Genomic DNA, 15,866 nt, shown 5'->3' on the forward strand with positions numbered 1-15,866 from the left:
CGTCAATATGAACGACAATGTGTCAGACACTTAAACACATCGTTAACCTGTGATCTCTTCCTGGCATCTCTTTGTGCAAAGGTGTGACTTTACCGCTTTGCATTTTTGCACCTGTTTGCCAATTGGCACCCTCACCACTCGTGTAGCCCACCCCAACCGCCCCCACAACACACACACACACACCTCGTTCCCTGGCCCGGCCCCCTCCCCGACCGAAACATACTTGTCACGTCGCTGGTGGTGGCAGCAGACGTTCGCTGGAGAATGGGGACAGCTGGGAGTGACTGAAATAGCAAAATAAATTTGAGTCTCTGCCAAAGTGTAGCGAGGACTGGCGGATGGGTGGTTGGGGCGGGAGGGTTGAACGCTCACTAGCAAAAGGCTTTCCAGTGTTGGTGTTTTTACATCCAAATTTACCCGCCACTAATCCAAGTTTCATTTCATTAACAAACCACCCGTCGCCCGACGCTATTATTGGCTGTTTATATTTCCACTGATCTTTTTCCACCTGCTGCACCGGTTCACCTCTTAGCCACTCAGAATCTGGGCTCGTTTGTTTATCCTTACCCACTTCTGTGTGTGTGTGTGTGTGTGTGTGTGTGTGTGTGTGTGTGTGTGCGCGCGCGCGCGAACGTGTTTTTAAGTACATATTAAGTTGTTGTTTTTTTGCGTAGTAGCGGGTTCATGTTGAGAGGTGAACGTTGTATACGTTTGAAATATCCTATATTATTGTAATGTACTGTATGTTTAAAAATCTTTTTGGACCGGGTGACAAGCTCTTTACCTTGACTGCAGCGCCCTCTTTTGGTTGAACATCACCACTGACAGACAGCCAATAATATTTGATGTTGAAGTCAATTCTGTGGCTGTGACGCTAACCCAGCGTGTACCCAGGCTGTCGCCTCACAGTTCTGAGATTGTGAATTTCAGTGGCTTGGTGGTGGGTAAGTCATTGTAATTAAATTCAGTGTAAACAACAGAATAAAATGAATAAGAAGGTATTTTTATTTCTTTATTAACCGTAACCATTTCAATGTTTTTGTATGATATACAAATGTAAGTTGAGAGGGTCGTTGTTTTTAGTGGATAGCTCTACTTTACGAACGGCAAAAGGAGAGATGGAATCCTTTAAATACAGTTTTATTAAAAGGGTGGGGGGACACAACTGTCCTCGAAACTAAAATCACTTCCTGCTTCTCTTCAACAGCCAATCAGAACCTATCAACATAAAAACATGTCTAAGCAATTATTAAACAACAGAATATAATTTAGGTATTCTTAACATGAAATAATAATATGATGCTCAAACATAATGATAATTAATAACATAACATAACATTACACAAATGATCTGTCTGACCATTTTTTTCATCTCACTTCCTCTCAAATAATCATTCTTTCTTCACATCAGGTCGATAAGATCTTCTTGGATGTTCTCCTCCGGTGGCTGCCGACTGGTCAGCCACCGCTCACGAACCTTCTTAATCTCTTGCCCGTAAAGCTCGTGCAGCTCGCGGAAGTCCTCCTGCGGATTGGAACCCACCAGGGGCCACTCGGCGTATGACGGCACCGTCGACACATTCAAGGGTGTGACGTGAGTGTTCCACTTGTGCCACGGCTTGGGTGACTTTTTGACAATTACCGCTGGCGACCATAATTCTGATGATGATGGTGGCGGCGGTGTTGGTGCTGGTTCGAGGTTCAAGTTGCCGGGGGAGGAGTCACCGGAGCCCTGATGTTGCTTTACTTCTGCAAAACAAAAGATGGAGTCACAAGACAGATGAGCCCTTGAGCCATCTTCTGTTCCAATTGTAAATAGAGTTAGATTCTTACTGGAGCAAGTGACATCCTAGGCATACATTCTGGTCTCACTTATCAGCTACCCCCACCATCTTATGCGAGCTTGTTACCTTGATATTGGATATGCAGGTCTTGTAGCAGCAGTGACAAGTAGCTGTGGCTGGCGGACCGCAAAGCCCGCAACCAGCTCTCCAGAGTAACCTCGTCCCCTGCGGCAAACTGGTAGCTCTTTGGTTCGGGCCCCTGAAAGAGCAAACAGAAGCCAAAGCGTCCGTCGGCGTCCGCCCGACGTACATCACATCCCTCCAACACGATCACGCCGAGCAGATGGCGGTCTGCGGGCCGCTCCTGGTAGAAGAGCAGGTTGGCTTTCAGGACGGACCAGCGCCGATGGTAGGAGCCATTTCGCTGTTTCTGCCAGGACATTTGGATGATTTGAGGTTTTGCAGAGTATTTAGCTGACTTTTGAATTTTGGGTTTGGAACCTTTTTGAAGAGATATCCTTCTTTATCCACTGGTGATGTGCAGGATTGGTAATGAGTCAAAATCTTCTTGTGGAGCTTCATAACAACACTGAGAGGAAAAGAAGACGCTTCATATTGACAAGTACTCTAACCTCCAACCTTAATCTGAATGCCTAACCCAATCATACCCTAATTCTCCAATCTAACACCGTCTTGGGGTTTTATGTATAGCAGTCAACAAAAGTGACGAAATTCACTCACCTCTGCCAAAGCTGAGTACCGGGTCACTTGAACAGATTCATTAAATTTTGCTTTTTTTCCTTTTCTTTTTCTTTCTTTTTTTTGGCACATCAACGTAGTTTCTTATTACTCCTCTTCTTTCCTCAGAGCGAGTCACAGGCCTTCTAAAATGTATGAATTTCAAAGTTTCAGGTTACTTCCTCTGAGCACTGGTGCTGAGGACGTGTGGTGAAATATAAATAACCCGACGCACTTCCTGGTAACAGAATCCAGACACACATTGTGTTCTCTACGATGCCATCGAGACGCTCGGTTGTTCCGTCGCCGAGCAAAAGAGCGTCACCTGGAAGTGATGCTTGACCGCTTCTGCATTCTGTGTCACTTGTGACTTACTCCAATATGTCATGTGCTGCACCACCAACTGTCAAATCCTCAATTATGACTATTTTAATTATCCTAAAGCCTCTATATTCTTAGTGACTTATTTTTATCAGTGCTGAAGGCCTTTCCCTTTGTCATATGAGGATCAGGTGGGTTTTATCTTGCTTGACCACCCCCTACCATCACCAACAACAACCACCCACCACCCCACCACCCCCAGTTTCTTGGCCTTTTTGCGTCTATTCTTGACAAGCACTGATCCCTTTTATCCCGCTGGACCTCAGGGAATTTCACATCTGAAAGAGTCCCAAGTGTGAGGAAGACTGCTGTAAAGATCAAGATGACTCATTGTGTCTACTTTTTGTCATTGCGTCGACAAAAGTAATCTTATCCAGTCATTCTTCTTCGTTTACAACAGTCACCAACACAAGCAGTATTAAGAAAAATGGATTTTAGACATTTTCGACCAACAGTTCATCCTCCGTAACAAGCGGTGGCGCTACTGACTTAGCAGGGCCAACATGTGCGGAGGAGAAGATAAAGAAACCACCGAAGAAGAGAACAGCACAAACGTCGTTTAAATTGTTATCAGGTTACATTTCTGAGCTATTTTTGGTTTATATTACTTTATTATAGATATAAACTGACGCTTTCATCACGCGACCATTGCGTTTGCCTCCCCGATTAAACAGCGCTTCATTTTAGCGCAAATTAGTTGCCAATGCTTTACATTCGTGCATGTGTCGCTTGCTGCTACAAGCTAACATGTTAGCAACAGCGCTCACGTGAATGCTGTGCCGTTATTGACAAACTTTTCTCCCATTATACCTCCTGCTCTTGTGTTTTTTTGTGCATAACAAGTCTCCGCGTGTGGCTTTTTTAAAGCACCATGTCCAAAAGAAAAGTCACTTTTGCGGATGGTGACGGTGTGGGGTTGGACGACGGTGTGGGGTTGGACGACGAGGTCCCAAACAAAAAGGTGCGTCTGACAACTTTCTCTACACTGAAACATGATATTTCTGAATGGATGCTCATTGCATATGTTCCTGTTTGTTTGATTTCAGATATTTCACTTTATAACATGTTCACCTACTGGAGTAAATTTGTCTTTAAAGGCACACATGGAAAATGGACGTTTGTAGACAAATAGTGTTTTGTGTTTCTGGAGTGCCTGCCCACCCAACCTATTTTTAAAAACATGTCCAAGAGCAAGTTTTTGTTGTACTTGGGCACCACTGTTGCCAAACAATGATGCTAATTAGAATAACCACGCCCACATCAAGGTCCTCAGCCTCTTTAAGTGTGTTGGCTACTTATGACTAACTCTGATGTGAAGAACAAGAGAATTCCTAATACACTTCCTTTATTGCATTGAGAAGTTCTTGAAGACGAAATAAGCATTTAAATGTTAACTTTTTGTGTGTCCTGAAGCCGACACTTGAGGTGTCGAGCGGCCCGGGCTCCAGGTTCAAGGGCAAGCACTCCCTTGACAGTGACGAGGAGGACGATGGGGAGGACACCCAGAGCAACAAATATGACATTTTGGCCAGTGACGACGTGGATGGTGAGTCTCTTGTGTTGTCCACAAGCTGCAGGATTGTCTTTGGTTTGCTTCCATTGCATCAGTTGTGTACGTGATTGTGGTTTATCAGGCCAAGAGAACGCTACCATTGATTACGACGAGGGCGTTTCCATCACCCCCTTCAACCTGGAGGAGGAGATGCAGGAGGGACACTTTGACTCAGAGGGGAACTATTTTGTCAAAAAGGAGGAGCTGATCCGAGACAATTGGCTTGACAACATCGACTGGGTAACTGTTCCCAGGATCATTTAATAGAGACCGACCGTGAGTTAAACCCAGCATCAAGACCAGTAATCCCAATGGCATCAAAGTAATAGTTTTATTGTTTTTTTTCTCCCCCAGTGAAAATGGTAGGATATGTTCCGAAAATTAATTCACGAATATAAAAATTTGCAAATGCAAAAATTATGTGGGTTCCAATAAAATTTTTCATGTTGGCCCCAAATAACTCTGAGCGAGTCCTGCTGGGCCTCACATGGTACACGTTAAAAAAATAGAACAATTTAAGTGACTCATAATTGTGCTTATTTTCCAGGTGAGGATTAAAGAGCAACCGTTCAAACAAAAGAAGAAAGGACTCGGAGCCAAACGCAAGCGTAGAGCAGGTGATGAAGATGAGGCAGAGGAGGAGAAGAAGCGGGAGGAGCAGCAGGAAAACAAGGAAGGTGGCGAGGACGAGGAGGAGGATGAGGCCGAGGAACCCGAGCCCGCCGAGGACCCCTTGGCCTCCCTCACGCAGAAGCAGCTCACCGAAGCCCTGGTGGAACTCTTGTTGCCGGGGGAGACAGTCTCGGCGGCGCTGCGGCGGCTCGCAGGCCTCGGCGGCCAGAAGAGGGGCAAATTGCGGGACACTGGCGCCAACGCGGCCGAGAACAAGCGGGACACGGAGAAGCTGGACCGCCTCACGTCTCTCGCCGACAGGCTGGTGGCGTCTGGTATGTACAGCATCTACCAGCAGACCCAGGAGAAGCTGGCCTACACCCTCAAGAGCATGAGCAGTAAGCGACCCGCGTCGACGTCAAAGGAGGAGGACGAAGATGAACTGGACATGTTCGGGGAGAAGTTTGACGAGAAGCACACCGCCAGGGCTGAAGAGGAAGAGGATAAGAGAGGTTTGCTGCTTGCTCACTTTCTCCTTCTCGTGTCCAGCTGTCATGAAATCTTGACATTGTTTCTTTGGCAGTGAGCGAGGAAGTCATGTGGGAGTACAAGTGGGACAATGAAGACAAGTCGGAGGTCTATGGACCCTTTACCAGTCAGCAGATGCAGGTAGACCACTTGGACCAATCGCTTAGGCCGTCATACAATACAATACAATACATGCTGATTTATTTAGCGCTTTCACAACAGCGGCAGCTGTAACAAAGCGCTTAACAAAACGGTTAACATAAAGTAAAATAACAAACACAACACATAACATAAAATACGGACAGTCGTGCAGTCATCACCATCACCATCCATCCAGCCGCACCAACGCCGACTGTCCAACAGCGCCAACATCTCCACTGAACAAAACGGGGTAGTGAAAAATTCTGCCCATTACAGTCGCAAAAAAAACACAAGCGCCCCAGGTCTGTCCAGCACCGACAGTCAATGGCGCCGACATTCCTCCCAATCAAAATCTGTGCTGGTACAGGCGTGCTGCCGAGAAGGCGCAACCACCAAGCACGGATACTTCTCCTTTGACAAATGTCGTGGCCAAAAAAACGCTGAAAACAGCCCAAATCAGGTGCACACGATGAAACAACAAACAACATGTGACAAAACAAAAAGACAAAAAAACCCAAAAAAGAACAAAAAAAGCAAGGCTCTTGAAGAGCACTTGCCGAAGGCTGCCTACTCTGGCGCCATCTTGGGGAAAAAATGTGGAATAAAAGCCCATAAACAATCTCTCGAATGAACCTGGAGATTGCACATTTTTGATTAGTTTTAGGGATGTGTTTATTGCAGCAACCTTTGGTCTTTCGCTCCACTGTCACGATCAGTTTTAGAGATGCCACATTTGCTCTGCCGCTTGTCCCCACACGCCACGAATGATCTGGTTTTGTGGTCAGGACTGGGTGGACGAAGGCTACTTCAGCAGCGGCGTGTACTGCAGGCGCTTGGACCAGGAAGGCTCGCAATTCTACAACTCCAAGAGACTTGACTTCGAGCTCTACACGTGATCGCCTCATTCCGTGCAGTGCTCCATCGTCTTTGCTTGTGTCTACATTGTTTTAATTTGCCCAAGTATTGTATCGATGTTTATTACTTGGACATAAAAATAAACGAGAGTGCTCGTAAATGGGATGAACACACAAAGCTGCTCTGTGGTCTTTTTCGTATAATACAGCGACGTTATTTTTCTGAATTTTCCGTGTGTCTGCGTTATTGGAGCAATAGATTATTACTGTGCAAATGTGTCTACTGTAAATGAAATAAAATATACTTGCGTTACAATTTGTTATTTTCGTTGTATCCGAGAAATACAGCTCGGAATACTCATTTTCAATGATGTCACATCGCTCCCTTGATTGGTCACCACCCCGAAGTAATGTTTCAAGGCCTTCTCCTATTGGCCATTTGTAAAAGCCGCCCTCGATGGCCGTCCTACAAGCTTGACTGTGATTGGCCAAAACGGTCTGTTTGGGTTTGGAAAAAAAACCCCGCACCAGTCTGCAGGAGCTGTCGGCCGCTGTCCGGCGTATCTCGTTTACGTTGAGGACGTAAACGTTGTCCGCCGTGGTCCAATTTGACATTTCTGGTAAGATTTTGTTTCTTTTTAAAATTATGTCTTCTAATCACCGTGCGCGAACCAAAGAAGGGGCGACGCTTCCTTGCATGGGGTAAACAGATGCACCCCGATCCATCCCGGATACGGCTATATTCTGGCGCAAAGACTGCGACAATGTAATCCAGCGGAGGAGGAGATTTACTGCCAAAAAACAGCAACACTCTACTCGTATTGAAGCGTCTCTAAAAACGCCCGTCCGCGCGAGACGCAGGACGAAGACCCGCGAGTACGCCAGGCTCGCTCGCGTCAAAGTTACTCCCTGACACGGGTCCATTCCAGCAAATAGACGACACTCTCTTCCCTCCGCTGCGTGACAGATCTTCCTTTTTCAAAATGCTACATTCAAACAAAATGCCTTGCAGTCCAATTTGTTTCCCAACAATGTGTTAATACCGCCGTGATTGTCTTACGTGTGACAAAACCTCCGCGTTTCATGTTTTTCCATTCCCATTTGGTTGGTCCAGTCAGTGAGTGTCCTAGAAATAAGTGACGTCACGCTGAAACGATAACTAGAAAATGTTTGTTTTTTTAAATCCGTAGAAATTTCGAATGGGCCTGTTAACTGTTGTAAGTCCCAAACCCCAATTTGGGAAGGATTTATTGCAAAATGGTCCTACCTTAGAACAATTAACTTTGGCTTCAAAACAAGACATTTTTACCATCATGATCCAATACCGTGACTACTCGCTTCAAACAGGACATAAAAATAACCATCCAAGAACCAGCACTTGAATAATAATAATCCTAAATAGCATTTACCAGTATTAATCACATCAATATGAATCGAAATGTATCAAGTAAACTGAAGTACAAGTTTGGGCAACTGAATTCCATTGCTTCACGACAGGCTTTGATCAGAAAGTCATAAGGCATCCATCCAAATGGTAGGAGTTTTCCTCCTGTAAACAGAATGTCAAATACTCCTGATTTGACATGGCAGAGCGACTGAAAAAATAGGCTAAAGTCTCCAAAGTTTTCAAAAAACACATGAAACACATGAAACACAGTGAGACATTTGCTCGTGCTGTGTAAAAAATTAAAGCGAAGCTTGTTAAAAATCAAGAAGTGGCCCTGCAGTGATGGTGACGTGTTATTGTTGTTGTTGTTTGTAGAGGATCAAGAGAGAGAGAGACTGGCCATGTTGACACTCCCCTCCAACTCGCTCGCCCACCTTGTTTTCCCCATGGATGGTGATGCAATTTCCCCCAACCCCTTTTGTAGTGCATCCCCCCACAATGAGCCTTCACCACCACCACCACCTCCTCCTCTCCTCCCCCTTCCTTCCATCACTCCCAGGTATAGTCACCACTCACACCTACCCACCCCCATTTTTTTTCTACATGGTCAAATTAATTTAGATACACCGGTACCTTGACTTAGAAGTGCCTCCGTTTATGAGTTTCTAAAGATATGAGCCGTTATGGAAGGAAGTGAACTTGTAGCACCATGGAGTACATAGAAGTTTTATAAATGGAAATTAGGCTTTTAGAGTTACTTTACATGTTTGAATCGGAACACTTTTTATTTTTCCCGTGCACTTTTTCTTTGCTTTCCGCCTGCAACACGCCATCATTTCAAGTATGCCACGTTTTCTTTACCTCCGAATCCCTCTGGGCAGAGCGAGCGATGGAACGTCAGACCGCAGGAGGAGCGGCCGCATACAAGCAATCAAAACTCAAGACCCTCGGGTGGAAGAGATTGTGGAGACGCCGTCCACGTGCAATCCGTCCTCGTTCAAAAGACACGCGAACGATCTGGTGCCAGATTATACACTTTATGTGTCTGTGTGCGTGTGTGCATTATTTGATGATATCATTTATTAATCTCGTTGTTTGTTTTTTAGGTGCAACTGTCTCAGTCCAAGCAGCCAAGAGTTGAAAGCACATTTGAAGAAGAGAAGCAGCAGCAGGTCAGTCTGAGCTGTTTTTTTTCCCTCTTGACCTAAAAAAATTACTAAAAAGTCTCAAGCCGCTTTTAATTGCCGCAAAAATGTATTGTATTGTATTGCATCGTAAAATCAATGAAAAAATATTTGTGCATGTCATTTTATAAACATTTGTCTGCAATGAAGGTTTGCATTTTTTCTAAAATAGTTATTTTCATCCTTGAAAAAAGGACTGGTCGTCTTCTCGCCGCTGCATCTTCAATTAACTGTGTTTATATCGTAGGATGGCTGTGATTTTAACGCCGCAGCGGAGTTCCAAAATACGTAAGTGCGATCAGCCGGTGGCCATCTTCTCCGCTCGTGTCCCCCCCCCCTCCTCCCTGCGTCTCACGTCTCGCCTTTTCTGTCCTTTTATTCAAGGGAAAAGGACTTTGCAGAGGACCAAGACGAGGGTCTGCTGGAGAGTTTGGATCGGACGACAGCATGCCAGTCGCTGAGCCGTGCCGCGGATGTAAGCAACTCCGCCCCCGCTGGGTGGCTGATGGGCCCCCTGTTCCAGTCCTTGAAGTCCAAGATGGCCAGCTTCACGGAAATAGTGATGAGCCCCGTGAAGCTCTTTCAGGATAAAAAACATTTGACTCCTGAAATTCAACCGGACAACACCGGCGAGTCTTCGGAAGCTCACCGCGAGCCATCGGAAACTGGCACACGGGAAGCAAAGGAGAGCTCGTTCACGTTGGTGCTGCAACCTGGAAGTGACTCTTGCCATTCTCGGAGACTGTTTAGCACGTCGCCTGACGAAATACGAGTGCCTTTTCCAGCAAACCAGGAGAGCAAACCGCTCGTACAGGAACCCACCGTAAAGACAGCCGACACAATTGAGAAGGCCAAAGTGTCAACGCTGCCGAAAACCCGCCCAAGAAACCTCAATGCGGAAAAAAGTCCGCCTTTGTATTCCTGCCACGTCCAGCTGGAGCATCTTCACTACGTCGCTCACGATGTCAGCCGTCATGAAACGAACCACGTGGACGGCACTCGCCATGAAACGAACTCGGGTTTCGTGCGCTCCAAAAGGACTCTCGGCACTAAAGCCCGAACGGAGAGGAAAAGACTGAAGTCGGAAATTAAAAACGGACCCGAAGCCCCGCCACTCAAACAGAAAGTACCGTCCGAACTTTCAGGCGGCCACGAAGCGCTCAAACGTGCCGCCAAGTGCCGCAACGTCAAGCGGAAATTGCTCGGAGACGAGCACGATGACGCCAGCAGGAAGACGGTGAAGTGCAAGTCGGTGGAGCCGACGCCCGCCGAGCCGGCGGCTCCAAGCGAAGGTGCCCCCAACTCGGGACGGGGCAGGCCCATTAAGAGACCCGCAAAGGCTCCCCGAGGTGAGCTACAAGCACAAACCGAAAAGCCTCCAGCTCAAATGTCCACAGAACCGTTTTACTTTGAAATGACTCATTTCGAAGGGAAGCCATTAGAATGTAGCAACCCAAATCGAGGCGGCGATCAGGATGCCACTGCCTCCAGGTTACGCAACGTAAAAGTTAACGGGAAGAAGCCCCGAGGGGATCCAAGGTCCAGGAAGTCTCGCTTCAGTCGAACCCAAGCGCACAACGCGACGCCCTCGGCCGTGGCCAAGGACCTCCCGACGCCTCCCAACCAAAGCGGGTCGGCCGGCCACCTGTTGCGCAGATACTCGTGCCCGGATATCCCCTCGCTCTTTGCCTCGCTTCCTCCCCAGCCGCCGCTGACTTTGGTCCCGGCGCACGAGCCGGCGGGCTCGCGACGCGCCCGCCGCCACACGGTGAGCTGCGGGGAGGTGGAGCGAGAGATGGCTCCGCTGTGCTTGCGCAAGGAGGTGTACCCGTCCAGGCGCTCCTTCCCCTGCGACGGGCAGAATCTGCCGCCCGCCCTCCTGCCCAGCTCTTCGCTGTCGGCGCTGGCATCCCGCTTCCTGTCCAGCCCCCTGGCCTTCCTGTCGGGGGGAGGCCAAGGCAACGCGGTGACCGCCGGCATCACGGCATCAAGCCAGGCTGCCTCTGCGTCGGCTTCTTCGCCCAACACGGACTCCTTACTTGGCGCCTTCGAGGCCTGCGCCAGGTAAACTTCTCCTATTTCTTCCCATATCCAACCCATTAAGGTAACTGTTCAAAAGGAAATTTAAATAATGACATTTATTAAATGTTCCTGATTGTAAAGTGTCCTTGGGTGTCTCGAAAGGCGCTTATAAATAAAATGTATTATTATTATTGTTATTATTGTTAATTTGATCAATTATTACCATAGCCCAAAACTTTTTTTTTTAAGTTACAAAGGGAGGTGTTAATTGACATTACAAAGTATCATTTTTAAATGAAATACAATACTTACATGAAACATAAACGTTGATGACTATCAGTGATCAAATATTATGCATGCGTTATTGCATAATGTTATAAATCAATAAAATCCTAATTTGCCTCACAGGAGTGTAGTAGTAATCTATAAACTTTTTGAAGTAAAAATAATGATTAATTCAAACAATTATGCGTAAGAATGGATTTTAAAAAAAGTTGATCAATCAATACAATTTTAGAAGTAAAACTTGATGAATAAAGTGTATTTGATGCAAAGTGTATCTTGATATCATTCATTTCTTTTGTCAAATACAAAGAAATTTTGAAGTAGTATATACAATTAATTAATAACTTGGAAAGGGAAATGAGCTCATTCATTCAATAATAATAAAATCTGTGATATGAATTCTGTTTGTACAATTTTATGATCATTACTATTCAACAGCGTCAATGCGTCGGCCGGCGGAAGTGACAACGGGACGCCCGGCAAGGCGGAGGAGGACGAGGACAAGTTGGATGACGCCACGGTGGCACAGAGAGAAGAAAAATCTCTGTCCGACTCTGAGCTCAAGGTAGGCGCGTCCGCCATCTTGATTCCGGGCGTTGCGACGCAGCGAATAAACACATGTGCCGTCGTCCTCGCAGGAAGCAGCGAAACGGGAGAATCCCGGCAAGGTGTCGTCCATCCGCATCCGCAGGGCGTTGCCCAAACCTCAGAACAACCTCACGCCCATGGGCCTCCCCAAAGCTATCAGGTGGCTACGCAATGCATTGTGGGACAATGAGACGCGGGATGTGATGACTTTTGTGTTTTTTGGACAGGTTGAAGAAAAAGCAGTTCAGCTTGGAGGAAATTTACACCAATAAAAACTTTAGCAAACCTGAAAGGTGAGCCTCACGCTCCGCATTTTGGAACAGATTTTAGCGAGCATCATGGAAGTTCACGTTTGATTTGCTTCTGCGGGCCACATAAAATGAGGTGGCGGGCCAGATCTGGCCCCCGGGCCTTACGTTTGACACCCGTGGTATAAAGTATCAACGACAGCTTGGCTTAACAGCCGACGGGCTCTTTTGTGCTTCAGCCGACTAGAGACCGTCTTCGAGGTGCCGCTCTGCCGCCGCGACGGCTCCGAGTCCCGCTTCGGCCAGCGCCGCCTCAAGCGCTTCGTGGAGTTCCACGAGGTGGGCGAGGCCCGGAAGCCCAAGAAGGTAGCGGCGGGCGGCAGCAAGGCGGGCGCAGTGTCATCCCGCACAAGACGGGGGGGCTTCGCCAGGGACGACGCCGGCCCGTCCCTCCTGCCGCCGCCCGACGCCGACTCGCTTCTGTGCGCCAAGCTGAAGCAGCTCGACTTGTGGCTGATCGGCGACCAGTCGGATGCCGCGTCTTGACTTTTGTCGGGTTCCCCGAACGCGACGCCGTAGCACTCAAGTTGCTATGGTTACAAGAGGACGACAGTTATGGCAGCTCTTATTTATTACGGTGCAACTTTAGTCTCGTGTTGCTGTTGTTCGTTTGTACGTGCGTTGTTTTTGTTGCCCAGTTGAACGAGGCAGCCTTAAACCCATCCTTGCCGTTTCTTTTGTATACAAACCCAAGTTGTTTTTTTTTTTCAGCGCATTTATTACAATAACAGTACAAAACGCACAACAGGTATCAAAATAAGAACACAGTAACGCGACTTGGTTCGTTCATAGCGACGGCTAATTTATTAACTTTTTCTACAAGTTGGATATTGAATATGAACACGTCGAGGATTTGTCATGTATAAATGTTGTGTACTTGGTTTTATACGCGTAGATTTACAAGTGTCTTTGCAATGGGAAATAAATAAATATCATCATCTGTAGGAGTCACGCGTCTGTTGCCGCCCACTCAGTCTTGCAGCGTGACCACGTACGAGAAGAGCGCCATGAGCATTGGCGCCAGGGCCAGCAAGGCGAGCCACATGACGATGGAGAGAATGGCCAGCTTTTTGGCGCGGCGCGAAAACCTGATGGATGCCGTCGGGTCCGTCTCCGTCTCGGCCTGTCGGGGAGGGAAAAAAAAAAAGACCCGTCGGTCAAGAGATGACTATCCTTCTCCCTACCTTTTGCATTACAGTAAGTATACTGAAAAAAAACTATTTGAAGAAATGATCATAAAAATTAAAAAATGAGCCACAAAATAGTCATTTGTTTTTATGATTATCAAATATTTTCAATCATCAATTACACTAATACGGAAATATTTTTTACACCAGTCTTCAACTTTTTTTTCCTGTTAGATTTAAAAAAATAAGACTGGTCACCAGTTATTTTTAATTAAAGATATCTATTTTTTTATGCTCATTGAAAAAAAAATTATTTGAGTTTTTCAAATATGTTTATATTTTAAAGTTTGACCTATCAAAGCTTGTAGATTTTTATCAAGCATCATTTATAGAATGACACGGGCCACCTCCGAGTCTTTGTTTCCCTTGGAGGCCCTTTCATTGTTACATACAATTAATGCAAACTAGTCTTTAAAATCACAACTACTGATCAACTCTTCAATTTATTTTAAAAGTGTGCTTGGGAACACAAAATGTTTACCTTCGCGGGCCAAATGAAATGATGCGCTGGGCCAGATCTAGCCCCCGGGCCTTGAGTTTGACACCATGTCGGATTCAATGTTCTCCTCGTGTGGGTATGCGTACCTTGACCGAGTTGATGAGCGCTTTGATTCCGATGCAGGAAATGCCGCAGATGATGCTGCAGACGGACAGCCGCCGGTGATGCTTGTCATTGCCGCACGCCGCCGCGCCGATGCCGCTCTTCTTCGCCGCCGCGGTCATGAGGCCCTCCTGCGGGTCCACTGAGCCTGGCACCATTTTGAGTGGCATCTCCTCATCCATTTTGATGCAGGTGTGAGCTGAGTGGGACATGTCTGCAACGGCAAGGTGAAAGACAAACACTAGTTTTATGGCTTTTTAACTTTTGTTCCTGACTGATAAGCTTTGTGTGCCAAGATAAAAGACACGGTAAGGTAAGGTAAGTGAAAACGCCTGTCACTGTCAAAGAAAAAAAAAATAGGCCTCCCAGTGCACTTTGGTCTGCTGCCCTGTGAATGCTACCGACGAGTCTAAGCACGTTCTTGGAAGCACATGGTAACGTCTGTTTTGTGGGTTATTTCAAAACCCAACCCAGAAGCAATGTGGCGCAATAGGCCTGACTGTTTTTTTTTAATAAGACAAAAAATAGCAACAAAAAAGCCTGACAAACCAGTTGAATTCCCTTTAATGTCTCAATTGGGCCAAATCTGTGTTGATCCATCTGTCCAACTGTGTTTTTCTGACTGCTTACCTGTCTGCCTGCTTATTTATCATCAGGTGCCGTTTTCAGGGACAGTTCGAAATTTGGGCCTTCTTTGTACAGTAGAATTCAACATGCTCTTGTATGTTTTTCTCTGTATATATCTATTATCTATTACATCTATCGATCCATATATTTCTCTATTTATCTGGTGTAGAGTTGAGGAAGAGCCTCAAGTTCCAAAATATGCCTCTGTCTGTCCATCTCCATTTATTTTATCTCTGACATCTTCCTTAAACATCCCAGATTGAGAAAAAACACACACACACACAAGTACACAAAGCAAAAATCCAGACCAACCAGTTATGATGCCTTTGAAATCTTGCCTTTGTTTTGCAGAAAATGACAAAGTCAAAACTGAGAGGGGTTGTGGGTGCCAAAGACATTTAGGTACATTTAGTAGCACACGGGGCCTGTTAGTCATTTGTCCTACACATTTTCTTTCGTCTCCAAAATGACAAACGGACATATAAATAGCTTCAGTAAATAGCTCGTTCTTACTTGGAAGCAGTTGGGGTTGTGTCCTCCTCCGTCTCGCCGTTGTCAGCGTTTGACAGTGTGATTCCGGTTAAAGGCCTCCATTGCTTGTCATGTTGAGTCGGAGTCAAATGTTGGATTGAAGTTGTCAAGCAAAGTGTACTGGGAAGGTCTGAAACTGCCACTCCCCATTTACTGTTACGGATCTCTCACTCTCTCGCTCTCTCTCTGACACATACACACATGATGTAAGACTTGTCTATGGGCCACTGAGGTTGAAGGAACTGCAACCAAGGTGTGTCACGATGGCAAATAACAGCTTGGGTTGAATCACATTCCAGTCGACCTCGTCTTTGAGTAAACACGCACTTCTGTCCGTCATTACAGTGGCGCCTTGAGATACGCGTGCCTTGGCTTTTAATTTTTTCATATGAAAATTAGAATTTATTCCCGTAAAAAAAAAAAAGTTGAGTTGTAAAATGAAGTTGTATACAGGAGTTCAGAGAAAAAAAAAGTTGTATGATTTTGGAGAAAAATAATTTATTTCTGAGGAAAAAAAAACGTATTTTCTAGAAAGAGGGTATATATTGTTTTGAAA

At 46.1% G+C, this 15,866-nt stretch overlaps 4 protein-coding genes across 6 annotated transcripts; 2 read left to right on the forward strand and 2 right to left on the reverse strand.

Annotated features, from left to right (window-relative positions):
- Positions 1-999: 999 nt before the first annotated feature.
- pheta2 (PH domain containing endocytic trafficking adaptor 2) lies at positions 1,000-2,813 on the reverse strand. The gene is made up of 4 exons (XM_052049307.1): positions 2,526-2,813; positions 2,286-2,373; positions 1,911-2,214; positions 1,000-1,749 (listed from the first exon to the last, which is right to left on the reverse strand). Exons 2-4 carry the CDS (start codon positions 2,364-2,366, stop codon positions 1,403-1,405), a joined length of 732 nt encoding a protein of 243 aa, XP_051905267.1. The 5' UTR covers positions 2,367-2,373; positions 2,526-2,813; the 3' UTR covers positions 1,000-1,402.
- Positions 2,814-3,375: 562 nt separating this feature from the next.
- cd2bp2 (CD2 (cytoplasmic tail) binding protein 2) lies at positions 3,376-6,768 on the forward strand. 2 transcript variants are annotated; one of them, XM_052049305.1, is made up of 7 exons: positions 3,376-3,477; positions 3,771-3,864; positions 4,317-4,449; positions 4,538-4,695; positions 5,003-5,579; positions 5,651-5,736; positions 6,522-6,768. In XM_052049305.1, the coding sequence occupies exons 2-7, from the start codon at positions 3,775-3,777 to the stop codon at positions 6,630-6,632; spliced, it is 1,155 nt and encodes a 384-aa protein (XP_051905265.1). In that variant the 5' UTR covers positions 3,376-3,477; positions 3,771-3,774; the 3' UTR covers positions 6,633-6,768. The 2 variants fall into 2 exon arrangements, with proteins under 2 accessions (XP_051905265.1, XP_051905264.1); XM_052049304.1 differs by having other exon boundaries at positions 3,406-3,864.
- Positions 6,769-7,096: 328 nt separating this feature from the next.
- prr14 (proline rich 14) lies at positions 7,097-12,471 on the forward strand. Of its 2 annotated transcripts, XM_052049294.1 has the most exons (9): positions 7,097-7,210; positions 8,353-8,536; positions 8,859-8,997; positions 9,084-9,149; positions 9,409-9,449; positions 9,546-11,225; positions 11,907-12,033; positions 12,107-12,216; positions 12,284-12,471. In XM_052049294.1, the coding sequence occupies exons 2-9, from the start codon at positions 8,379-8,381 to the stop codon at positions 12,351-12,353; spliced, it is 2,391 nt and encodes a 796-aa protein (XP_051905254.1). In that variant the 5' UTR covers positions 7,097-7,210; positions 8,353-8,378; the 3' UTR covers positions 12,354-12,471. The 2 variants fall into 2 exon arrangements, with proteins under 2 accessions (XP_051905254.1, XP_051905255.1); XM_052049295.1 differs by lacking the exons at positions 12,107-12,216; positions 12,284-12,471 and having other exon boundaries at positions 9,546-11,265; positions 11,907-12,011.
- A 674-nt stretch (positions 12,472-13,145) lies between these two features.
- On the reverse strand, positions 13,146-15,540 carry LOC127589969 (transmembrane protein 265-like). The gene is made up of 3 exons (XM_052049309.1): positions 15,293-15,540; positions 14,137-14,366; positions 13,146-13,487 (listed from the first exon to the last, which is right to left on the reverse strand). The coding sequence occupies exons 2-3, from the start codon at positions 14,362-14,364 to the stop codon at positions 13,335-13,337; spliced, it is 381 nt and encodes a 126-aa protein (XP_051905269.1). The 5' UTR covers positions 14,365-14,366; positions 15,293-15,540; the 3' UTR covers positions 13,146-13,334.
- Positions 15,541-15,866: the final 326 nt, after the last annotated feature.

The sequence above is a fragment of the Hippocampus zosterae genome, chromosome 17 (assembly GCF_025434085.1).
Source record: "Hippocampus zosterae strain Florida chromosome 17, ASM2543408v3, whole genome shotgun sequence".
Lineage (NCBI taxonomy): Eukaryota > Metazoa > Chordata > Actinopteri > Syngnathiformes > Syngnathidae > Hippocampus > Hippocampus zosterae.

Coding starts and splice junctions, on each gene's coding strand:
- pheta2 (XM_052049307.1), bottom strand. CDS start 2,366: ATGAAGCTCCACAAGAAGATTTTGACTCATTACCAATCCTGCACATCA. Junction 2,215..2,285: donor AAGGATATCTCTTCAAAAAG/GTTCCAAACCCA, acceptor ATGTCCTGGCAG/AAACAGCGAAATGGCTCCTA. Junction 1,750..1,910: donor CCTGCATATCCAATATCAAG/GTAACAAGCTCG, acceptor TTTGTTTTGCAG/AAGTAAAGCAACATCAGGGC.
- prr14 (XM_052049294.1), top strand. CDS start 8,379: ATGTTGACACTCCCCTCCAACTCGCTCGCCCACCTTGTTTTCCCCATG. Junction 8,537..8,858: donor CTTCCTTCCATCACTCCCAG/GTATAGTCACCA, acceptor CCCTCTGGGCAG/AGCGAGCGATGGAACGTCAG. Junction 8,998..9,083: donor AAAGACACGCGAACGATCTG/GTGCCAGATTAT, acceptor TTTGTTTTTTAG/GTGCAACTGTCTCAGTCCAA.
- LOC127589969 (XM_052049309.1), bottom strand. CDS start 14,364: ATGTCCCACTCAGCTCACACCTGCATCAAAATGGATGAGGAGATGCCA. Junction 13,488..14,136: donor CGCTCATCAACTCGGTCAAG/GTACGCATACCC, acceptor CCTCCCCGACAG/GCCGAGACGGAGACGGACCC.
- cd2bp2 (XM_052049305.1), top strand. CDS start 3,775: ATGTCCAAAAGAAAAGTCACTTTTGCGGATGGTGACGGTGTGGGGTTG. Junction 5,580..5,650: donor AGAGGAAGAGGATAAGAGAG/GTTTGCTGCTTG, acceptor TTTCTTTGGCAG/TGAGCGAGGAAGTCATGTGG. Junction 5,737..6,521: donor TTACCAGTCAGCAGATGCAG/GTAGACCACTTG, acceptor TTTTGTGGTCAG/GACTGGGTGGACGAAGGCTA.